This window comes from Apium graveolens, chromosome 5 (assembly GCF_009905375.1).
Source record: "Apium graveolens cultivar Ventura chromosome 5, ASM990537v1, whole genome shotgun sequence".
NCBI lineage: Eukaryota > Viridiplantae > Streptophyta > Magnoliopsida > Apiales > Apiaceae > Apium > Apium graveolens.
Window position 1 is genome coordinate 19347611 of NC_133651.1, and position 11594 is coordinate 19359204.

The window sequence follows — 11594 nt, forward strand, 5'->3', positions numbered from 1 at the left end:
GAATTAATGATTTTTAAATAAAATTGTGTAATTACGGATGCACCATTGTGAGTACGTTTTTATTTTAGGAGTATCACTGTTCTCCAAACTTAATAATAACATTTTAACATTTTAAAAAAAATATATACAAATAATATTAGGGAAATGTTATTTTTAGAGTTATTTTTTTATTCAAGAGAAAAACATGAGAAATTATTAAATTATCTCGACCTTGATATTTTTCAAGAGTGTTTTTGTGTGAACGAATGGGCAATTTCGTCTTTTTACTTTTTCTTTGCTGTGAAAATAATGAAAATAAAAAATTGCTCTCCAATTAACATTTTCTTAATATTATTATGCATCCGACCCGGATTCAAATGACCGACCCGTAATAGAGTTTGGAAAAGGAGAGGGGAAAACAAAAGCCAGTTACATGAAATGTGATTGAATTTGACAATTAACACTAGACAATTATGCATTCATGTCCATAAGCTTGTGTTTTTTCTGAAGTAGGAACAGAGTAGAAGATGAAGATAGTAACTTACAACGTTAACGGCTTGAGACCTCGTATTCAACAGTTCGGTTCTCTTCTCAAATTACTTTCTTCTCTCGATGCTGATATCATCTGCTTTCAGGTATTTATCGTAGAATCTCGATAAATGAATATTCGATAATGAAGTCCTAAAAATATATTTTTAATCGCGATAAATGAATATAATTCTCCGTTATCAAGAATATTATAATTACACACCCAAATGAACTTTTTTATGATAGCTTTTAGTGAAACTACTGGATTTTACATTATTATTATTATCATCATTGTTGTTGATTTTATTTTCTTGAACTAGGGGAAAAAGTTCATTTTTTTTGCATCAGTTTTTTTAAAAAAAGTGATTTTGTTGAGTGGAATATTGCAGGAGACAAAACTAGCAAAACATGATCTGAGAGCAGATATGGTGTGGGCAGATGGATATGAATCTTTCTTTTCTTGCACCAGAGCTCGTATTGGATATTCCGGTAATTCACTTTTGTTTTCGTGTTTGACACTTATTCGTGAAATGAACTAGTGGAATTATTCTATGTGTTTGTGAGGGTAAGTAAACTAACTCTAAGAGGTAAAGGGTAAAAAAGCTATTTTTTTTAATTGTATAGTCTAAAATTAACAGGTGTTGCGACATTTTGCCGAGTAAAGTCTGCTTTTTCCAGCGGCGAAGTAGCTTTGCCGGTTGATGCAGAGGAAGGATTTACGGGTTTGCTTGAGAATTCTCGAGGGTTTGGAGATAGAAAAGATGATTGTTGTTCTATTGTTGAAGGGCTAGAAGAGTTTTCCAAGGATGAGCTTCTTAAAGTTGATAGTGAGGGTCGCTGCATTATCACTGATCATGGGCATTTTGGTAAGTTACTCAATTGAGGTTCATCTAGTATGATATTCATATTGAATAAGCATACACGGGATAAACTTGCAGCCTAAAGAAGTTTAGAGTTAGTATTTGAATGATTTTTCAGATTTCCTTTGATCTTAATAGTATCAAATCGTTGGTTCGGGCACAAATATTTTTTGATTGTATGAACTATGTATTATGGCTTATTACATCATTATTTATACTTGGCAGTTTTATTCAACATATATGGGCCTTGTGCTGATCCTGATGATGTTGAAAGAATCCAATTTAAGCATAATTTTTTCAAGATCTTAAAGGTAATTTCGGTTTTGTAAACAGTTATAAGAAGCGTTGTTTGGTACACTTATTGAAATCTGCTTACATGTCCTTTTTAACATATCAATCACTATGCTGCATAAAGCATGCCTCTTTCTTAGAGCTGTAGTCTTCAACAGGATGTACTGGCCAAAAATTAAAAAAAGGTTATCACTTGTAACATAGCTAATGATCTTACTTATAAATTTTATCCTACATGTGGAATTTCTTTGGGTTCTCCTTTAAGGTTTTTGATGTTGATGTTATGTAGACACTTTTGTACCATGGTATAAGAAATTAGCTGATCCTCATTAGAAGTTTCAGTTTTGTTAGTTAATGGTGGAGACCGATGAGTCTTGCATATATGATGTACATTTGCAAAATATTAGTTGATTAGCATATACTTGCTTTGTGGACTAAATACAGCTTAGATGGCTAATTTGGTAGGCAAAAATGGAAGAAAAAGGATGGATAGGTGATTTATTTCGTAATATGAGCAATAATTACTATCTTTCCTTTTTTAATCATTTCTGTTTGTTTATAATTATTAGAGCCTTATTTGGCGGAGGCATAAGAGTGATAATAGTATTTATCCATCATGCATGTTGGGCGAGGGAAGGTGTATAATCTCTTGATATTAGCTACTGTTGATGTAGAAAAGATGGGATGCACTCCTTGGTCAAGGTAGAAGGCTGATTGTTGTCGGTGATATTAACATTGCCCCTGCTACTATAGATCGTTGTGATGCAAAGCCAGATTTTGAGAAAAATAAGTAAGCAGCTAGCTTACTATGTGCTTTTAATAACACGTGATAACTGATAACCATAATTACTTGTGTTTCTATTAATTAGCTTTAATGTTTATTTTTACATGTTATATGATTGTTATACCATGCTACGCATATTGTGTAGGTTTAGAGAATGGTTTAGATCTTTGCTCATAGAAAATGGAGGGCCATTTACTGATGTATTTCGAGCAAAACATCCTGAAAGGTTTGGTATCTAGTAACTCATTCTGACACCGATGAGTGCGCGCATGCAGCGCACACACAAACACACTCACAATTTTTGCAGATTTTCTGAGCTTGAGTTTTTGTCTAGGAAAGAAGCATATACTTGCTGGTCGACAAGTTCGGGTGCTGAGATTTTTAATTTTGGATCAAGAATTGACCATATTCTCAGTGCTGGAGAATGCCTACATGAGCATAGTTCGGAAGGCCATGACTTTTTAACTTGCCATGTCAGGGAGTGTGAGATATTGACACAATTTAAAAGGTGGCAATCGGGAAAAACAACAGGGTAAGTCGGTTAGAGTTGTATTAGTGAGTGCTCACATTTTAAAAATAGACATATTGGTGAAAGTTCATTTGGATCTTCTGTCTTGCTGCGAGAAATACAGCAGGTGGAAAGGAGGGGCAGGTATAAAATTGAAGGGGTCTGACCATGCTCCTGTCTGTATGAGCCTCGATGAGATCCCGATTATATCGCAGCACAATACTCCCCTGTTATCTACAAGATATTGTCCTCAGGTCGAAGGGTGTCAGCAAACTCTTGGTACGTATAGTTTTCTTGTTATATGTTTATAGTGATTATGTGGTTATTGTAGTGGCTGGCGGCGCATAAGTGTTTTCCTATAAGCAATTTTCCTTGGGTTACTTTTTTCTATGTATTGCCTACTTGGATGTCAAGTGTGTGAAGCTTACCAGTCACGTTTTGGTGCATTATTTTTGCAGTATCGATGCTAGCAAGAAGGCAAACAGCTGAGCAAATAAAAAGCAATGGACAGTTTGATTCATCCCTTGTCACAGAGACTGTTCAAAGGTGTAAGGTGAGCATGAAAAGATCATCTGATGACCATGCTGTACTAGACTTTTCTCTTGACGGGGTGGTCAATTCTCCCCATATGAAACAAGGAGAAACTGATTCAGAATTGGTTGAGTGCCCCCGAAGTTCCCCTAGTGAATCTTCTTGGAGCAAGATGCTTTGTTTAAGCAGCAGTCCTGTCAAACCAGTTCCCCGTGTACAAAGCAAAAAGAAACCAAAACAATGTCAGGGGTCCCAGCTTTCACTTCGGTCGTTTTTCCAGAAGAGTTCAAATTCTATTGATGGCATAAGCCAACCTGGTATATCTGATAATTCAGGAGATCTTTTGAATTCTGACCAAATATCCAGTGGAGATTCCATGAAGTATGATGAAACGAACACTAAAACACCTATAAATATATCAATTCAAGATCATGCTGCAGCATATTCATTATGTTCTACAGTAGAGGAGAAAAGAAATGTTGCTGTAGCTGAATGGCAAAGGATTCAAGAAGTTATGCAAAACAGTATACCTCTGTGTAAAGGCCATAATGAACCTTGTGTCGCTCGAATTGTCAGGAAAGCTGGTCCTAACCTGGGTCGTAAATTCTTTGTCTGTGCTCGTGCTGAGGTATGCTACACGACACGATTCATCTTTCATCATGCGTATGTTAAGTTTCCTCGTGTGGTTAAGTTCTTATGGCTACTAATTTTCTCCTTAAATTTCCCTGTATGATGTGTTAATTGTTCCCGAGAACCGGATAGTCAGTAGTGTTAGTAAACCCACTTTATAAGTTACAAAGGATGAAAGAACTGGTCATTGATTCTAGTTAACTAAGTTCTGGGCACTACTGTATAGATTTTGCCAATTTGCTTAAAGCTTCAGGAAGCACCATATTTTGACCATTTTAATTTTTCAGGTCATATTTTATTTTGACTTTTTAGTGTGGTCTGATTTATGTAATTAGGTTGGTTGACTTCGTTAGACACGTCATTAGTTGATATTGTTCTCAATTTCTTTAATTCATTCTAATGGCGTTCTACTTTAGTTTTTTAATTAAAAGGTCTAGTATATAATATATCGAAAGTAAACAGATTTTTTGGTTGCATCATGAATGTTTCTTTAAGAGGTTGGTGGTGGAACTATGTGTTAGAATTTGCACTTGTTACAGGGTTGGAATAGTAGGTTATGATCTCTGGGGTAAATTACTCTACATTTCTGTATGCTAAGCATTATTTTTCTTGCTGCTCTTGATATTCAATTATAATTTATGCAGGGGTAGAAATATTCATTCCCTTATACTCGTATTACTTTATGTTTCTGTATGTTATAGCATAATTTCCATGCTGACTATAATTTCTGCAGGGGCCTGCATCGAATCCGGAAGCCAATTGTAATTACTTCAAATGGGCCGCTTCAAAGTCTAAACACAAAGAAAGAGGACAGTGATTGGCATTGGCAATGATGTTTACTTGGCATGGTTCAAGTTTACCTAGTATAACCTCTACTGCTGATCATGCCATAAGATATATCCCCGGACTTCTCTCTGTTTGTTGTACACTTACTTGTATAGACGAAGAACTAAATTTTCCTTGGAGGCTCACAGTGTTCAAGGAGAGTTGTGAACAATATTTACTATCTTGTACTGAAGTTTTAAATTAATCCAAATCATTGATTTGAAAAGTTCATTTAGTAGTATGTGAAGTGGAACGAGATTGGGGAAAAGACAAATGTAGACCCCAAAACAATTCTCAAATAGACGGATGTCGAAGTTATAATTGGTGACTAAATTCATTAAAAAGTGATACAACTAGAATCTAACACTGTGTTCCTGATTTTTAGAGGAATAAAACAAAAGAAAGGGATTAAAATCTTAGGGGAAAAAAGAAGAAAAAATGTACTCTTTTGTAACAATTTTTAAAAATGTTACCATAGCTATACATTTGTTCAAATTTATTAAGAAACAACAACGATTTATAAACAAATTTTGAAGTGAGCGTTGTTATAGCTAATCTATGGTGTAGTGTAGGGCTGCTCATGGGTTGTTCAACCCGTCCAAACCGAAGTAACCCAACCCTTAATTTGGCCGACCAAACCGACCCATTCGGGACCATGGGTTAATTGGGTTGTTTTTTAGTTGAGCCGCTTATTATGGGTTGAGTCAAAGTTTTGATAACTAAAATCATAACCCAACCCGGTTCTACTATATAGGCCCAAACTGTTTTAGTACTGGTTTCTTTTGCAGTCAAACTATCTGTTTGTGTTATTTGCTCTACTGACCACAGACCAGAGTATAACTGATAAAGAACCCTTAAATAAATTATAAACACGCAGTTCTTGATTCGTTCTTAGAATGTACTAGGGGAGTCCTATTTTTCCTTGTTGTAATTAAAATAATTTGTATTTAACCTAAAATCATCCATTTAGAAGATAATTGATGATCAGTTGTAATAAGCAGGATTTTTAAATAATACTAGTCTCTTCTTCCTGTTTCTTTGTGATAGTTTTATTTTCAAAAACAATTAAATAGCAGCACCTTATCATTTTACCACTGCAAATACATATTAATTTCATTAAATTAGGTTGGCTGGTGTTTATCGTATGTATGCTGATTAGATTAACCACATTAACCCAACCCAACCCAACCTGGCCCAACCCATCACATAATTAATAGGGTTGGGTTTCATAATTTTTTTGAGAGTAACGAATTGATATATTTGTAACATGTTTTAAATGGGTTGGGTCATTAAAATCACCAAACCGACCCAACCCAGCCCATGTGCACCCCTAGTGTAGTGCATTTTAATCTGCTATTGAATGATCTTTTTGTAAAAGGTATTTTGTTATCATCAAGTCATCCTAAATTTATACCTACATTCCAGTAGACATAAATTAGGGGAGATTGTAAGGAATATGTTTTAGGTTTGATGATATTTTACCAAAATACCTTAGTAAATTTTATGAAGTGAATTTGTAGTTTTCAACGGATAATCTCACTTGTCATCCGTTGAAAGAGTAGCTTATGTTTAAATAAGTTTTTGTAGCACATTCCTGTATACTGTAATGTCTTGAAGGACTAGAAGTTGTAGGATATTCTAAGTCATGTTGGCTTCTAGTATGATATGTGAAATAGGTTCGCTAATTGTAAATATTAGATACATTGCAATTTTGCATAGTGAAATTGAGTTAACTGCTATGGAAATACTTTCAACGGATGTTTCTACAAGGCTTCGACGGATGATCCAATAAAGTCTCGACGGATGATCCAACAGAGTCTCGACGGATAACAAATTCAAATAGGAGTTGATAGTGACTTGACAGTCACATGGGTTGATTGTATAAAAAAGGAATGTGGTAGCCTGTAATCAGGATTATAAAGATCAAGAAGCATTTCCATTTCCATGCTAACTTGAAGAAATACGAAGATACTTGATGGAGAAATGAAGGAACATGTGATGACTTAGACATGTTTATTTTATTAGTTTGTCTTTTTCACATGTAACTTGGTAATATATAAACCAAGAGTAACAAGTAGAAAAATATCGATCGAAGAAACTGAGAAATAGATAAGGCATAATCTGTTAAGAATTTATTAGTTCTCTCTCTTTGTAAATTTACTTGTAAGAAGCTGTGTGCTCTTTACATCACAGAGATCTTCTACATTTATATATATCTCCGGTGGAAACAACAATCCACCAGAAAGTTTTTAAACATCCTTGTTTATTTACTTTGTGTTTGAATACTTTAATATTTCTTATCCGCACTTAGCATATTCATACACAGTTATATTTATATTTGCAAGAAGTTTTAAAAGATAGAAAAGAAATCAAGAATTACATCCAACACCCCTTTTGTAATTCTACTTGTTAGATTGTTTAGGAATAACAGAACCAATTCGGGCCAACACAACTAGCTTGAAGACGATGGGGGGTACCTTGAAATTCAGAAAACACCATATCATCCTTCAACAAACGAAAATTGGCATAAAACTCACGGACCGGTTCAGGGTAAATAATGTCTGACAGAGAGAGCCTTACCATAATGCAGATGCTTAGATTGTCTTCGTATTCTTGTTCCGCCCCAAGCCACTCTCCCCAAATTTAATCATCCTGAATAAATGGTAATCAGTTTTCATTGCATCCCAGTGATTCTTGAATTGCTTAATAGTATACTTTACAGTTGGTTTCTGTTTTTTGAATTCTTGATGAGCCGTAATCCTCCCTTGTTTGTTCAAAATTCCTCCTACCTTGTTACCCTTTACGACCTCAAAAGCAGATAACTCACAGAAGAGGGCATGTAACTCGTCGGTTCACTTAGCGGATCCGGATCCAAAAGAAGCTTTCGCCTCGATCTCGACCATCGGCAAACAATTGATGAAAAGTACATGTGAGCAATTGGAGTTTCTGTAGAAGAGAAACAAAAGAAAGATGAGTAAAATAATGGATAAGAGGCTGCTAGGGTTAGTGGAGAATGGGAAATGAGAGAAATGGATTGAGAGCTTTCTGGATTATCTTCAAACGTGGGTTGAAAACGGGATTATGGGGTTGAACCAACTTTCGCAATTTCATCATTTTTTAGGCTAAATGATCATTCTTATTTCTTTGCCAAACACCACGTCCAAAATAATATTGGGCTTTCGGCCCATATATGATAGGAATATGGGGTGCCAAACAGACACATTGTTGCACCACCAACCTCTTAAAGAAACACTTTACCTAACAAAAGAAAAAATCTCTTAAAGAAACATTTCATGACGCAATCTTTATATTTTTGATATTATGAAAATTACAGATCTTTTAATAAACAAAATAGAGTAGAATGCTATTAGAATGGATTAAAGAAATTGAGAAATACTAGAGTTTCCAAAAACTTATCCCAAAATTTATGACACATGACAAAAATTGATTGGTGATAACTTTTATAAAATAATAGGTTGATCGTGCATACATATGCGCACACAAATTATAAGATCTTGCTCAAAAGTTTCTTACTAAATTCTTTCCTATTGCAAAGACTGCTGCAATCAGGAATGCTCTTACTCAATTTGCGCAGCAATCGGGAGAGTCTTTATATGAAGCTTGGGATCGTTATAAGGAGATGCTTAAAAAGTGTTCTCATCATGGGATGCCTGACTGGATGATTATCAACTGCTTTTATAATGGCTTGGGAGCACAATCTAGACCCATGCTTGATGCAGTATCAGGTGGAGCCTTATGGGCTAAGAGCTACGATGAAGCTTATGATTTGATTGAACTGATGGCTGCTAATGAATACTAGATCCCTTCTCAGAGACTACCTCAAGGCAAGGTAGCAGGAATTCTGGAGGTAGATGCAACTACTGATATAACTGCTCAGCATAAGGCTTTGACGATGAAGGTGGATTCTTTGGCTAATTATGGAGTTAATCAGACCACTAGTGTTTGTGAGCTTTGTGCTGGTGCACATAATACGAAGCAGTGTGCTATTTCTAGTGAATTAGCTCAGTTCATGAGCAACTTTTAGAGGTCGCAGCAACCAGTTCCATCCACCTATCATCCCAACAACCGCAATCATCCTAACTTCAGCTGGAGCAACACTCAGAATGCGGTTCAACAGCCTTATCAGCAGTATATAGCAAAGCAATTCAACCCTCCTGGTTTTCAACGACCGCAATGCACCAAGAGAACAACTCCAACTGCAACAATCTAATAAAAAATCTGAATTAGAGGAGTTGAGGCTCATGTGCAAGAGCCAAGCGGTTTTTATTAAGACCTTAAAGAATCAAATTGGGCAGATTGCCAATGCCTTGCTAAATCGACAACCTGGAACACTCCCTAGTGACACAGAAGTTCCAGGCAAGAAGGAAGCAAAAGAACAGGTAAAGGCAATTACATTGAGGTCTCGGAAGGTTGCAAGCCCCGAAAAATCTCAAGTTCCAGAATCTGAAGAAGATGTGCAGAAGGACGCAGAAGTGGAACCAAGGAAGAAAACTGTGAAACACACTCCTCCTGAGGGTAATACAGGGGAGAAACAGGTCTATCCTCCGCCTCCTTTTCCTAAGAGGCTACAGAAGCAAAAGTTAGATAAGCATTTGGCTGAAGCTCTTGAATAGATGCCTAGCTATGTGAAGTTTATGAAAGGTATTCTCTCTCGGAAAGTGAAGCTCGATGACTTAGAGATCGTTGCTCTTACGGAGGAATGTAGTGTTGTGCTACAACAGAAATTACCTCTGAAGCTTAAAGATCCTGGAAGCTTCACTATTCCTTGCACCATCGGAAACTTGTCGTTCGACAAGTGTTTATCTGATTTGGAGCTAGCATCAATCTGATGCCTTTATCTGTCTTCAAGAAGTTGGATTTACCTGATCTTAAGCCTACTTATATATCCTTGCAGTTGGCCGATCGTTCTATTACATATCCACGAGGCATTTTGGAGGATGTCTTGGTCAAGGTGGACAAACTCATCTTTCCTGCTGACTTTGTAATTTTTGATTTCGAGGAGGATAAAAAGATTCCCATAATCTCGGGAAAACCATTTCTGGCTACAGGTCGAACCTTGATTGATGTGTAGAAGGGTGAGCTCACTATGAGAGTAATGGATCAGGATGTGACTTTTAATGTTTTCAATGCCATGAAATTCCCTACTGATAATGAGGAGTGGTTAAAAGTGGAATTGGTCGATTCTGTGGTTACTTCAGAACTTGATCAAATGCTAAGGTCTGATGCCTTAGAGAAGGCCTTGTTGGGGAATTCAGATAGTGAAGATGATGAAGGTGATGAGCAGTTGCGGTATTTGAATGCTTCTCCTTGGAAGCGAAGGCTGGATATTCCTTTTGAATCTTTTGGAATGTCAGAACTCAAAAATGCTGAGGGGCGTCTCAAGCCATCTATTGAGGAAGCTCCTATACTCGAGCTTAAACAATTGCCTGAACATTTGAGGTATGCGTTTTTAGGTGATGCATCTACTTTGCCTATTATTATTGCATCTGACCTTTCAGGTAGTGATGGGGAAAAGCTCTTGAGAATTCTGAGAGAGTTCAAATCGGCGATTGGATGGACTATAGTAGATATCAAGGGAATTAGCCCTTCTTATTGCATGCATAAAATTCTGCTAGAGGAAGGAAGCAAGCCAATTGTTGAGCAATAGAGAAGGCTAAATCCGATAATGAAAGAGGTTGTGAAGAAGGAAATTCTCTAGTGGCTAGATGCAGGGATCATCTATCATATTTCTGACAGTTCTTGGGGGAGTCCAGTACAGTGTGTGCCGAAGAAATGAGGCATCACAGTGGTGGCTAATGAGAAGAATGAGCTCATTCATACTCGAATAGTCACAGGGTGGAGAGTTTGCATGGATTATAGGAAGCTGAACAAGGCCACGAGTAAGGATCATTTCCCTATGCCATTTATTGATCAGATATTTGACCGGTTGGCTGGGCATGAATATTATTGTCTTCTGGATGGCTATTCGGGTTATAACCAAATTTTCATTGCTCCAGAAGATCAGGAAAAGACTACATTCACTTGTCCGTTTGGTACTTTTGCCTTCATAAGAGTTTCTTTTAGTTTGTGTGGTGCATCTACCACATTTCAGAGATGTATGATGGACATTTCCTCTTACATAAATGGTCAGAATATGGAGGTATTTATTGATAATTTCTCTGTGTTCGGTGATTCTTTTGACGAGTGCTTACAAAATCTTGGCGTCGTACTTAAAAGGTGTGTTGAGACCAATCAGGTTCTCAATTGGGAGAAATGTCACTCTATGGTGCAGCAAGGCATCATTCTTGGGCACAAGGTCTCTAGTAAGGGTCTTGAGGTGGACAAAGCCAAGGTGGGGGTCATTGAAAATCTTCCTCCACCAATTTTAGTTAAGGGAGTCCGCAGCTTTCTTGGTCATGCGAGTTTATATCGGCGGTTCATCAAGGACTTCTCTAAAATATCTAAACCCTTGTGCAATCTTCTAGAGAAATATGTCCCCTTCAAGTTTGATGACGAGTGCCTAGTTGCTTTTGAGAGTTTAAAGAAGAGTTTGATTACGGCACCTGTCATAACTGCACCTAATTAGGATGAGCCGTTTGAAATGATGTGTGATGCAAGTGACTATGCAGTTGGAGCAGTTCTTGGGCAGGAATAACTA

At 36.7% G+C, this 11594-nt stretch overlaps 1 protein-coding gene and 1 non-coding gene across 3 annotated transcripts; one reads left to right on the plus strand and one right to left on the minus strand.

Moving 5' to 3' along the window:
- The first annotated feature begins 376 nt into the window (after window positions 1-376).
- Window positions 377-5162, plus strand: LOC141723577 (DNA-(apurinic or apyrimidinic site) endonuclease 2). 2 transcript variants are annotated; one of them, XM_074525416.1, is made up of 10 exons: window positions 377-614; window positions 897-996; window positions 1146-1373; window positions 1593-1678; window positions 2333-2448; window positions 2588-2668; window positions 2777-2974; window positions 3078-3229; window positions 3409-4109; window positions 4845-5162. In XM_074525416.1, the coding sequence occupies exons 1-10, from the start codon at window positions 507-509 to the stop codon at window positions 4926-4928; spliced, it is 1854 nt and encodes a 617-aa protein (XP_074381517.1). In that variant the 5' UTR covers window positions 377-506; the 3' UTR covers window positions 4929-5162. The 2 variants fall into 2 exon arrangements, with proteins under 2 accessions (XP_074381517.1, XP_074381516.1); XM_074525415.1 differs by having other exon boundaries at window positions 378-614; window positions 3075-3229.
- A 3336-nt stretch (window positions 5163-8498) lies between these two features.
- LOC141662163 (small nucleolar RNA R71) lies at window positions 8499-8605 on the minus strand. The gene has a single exon (XR_012550290.1). It is a non-coding gene; the product is annotated as a small nucleolar RNA R71 (small nucleolar RNA).
- Window positions 8606-11594: the final 2989 nt, after the last annotated feature.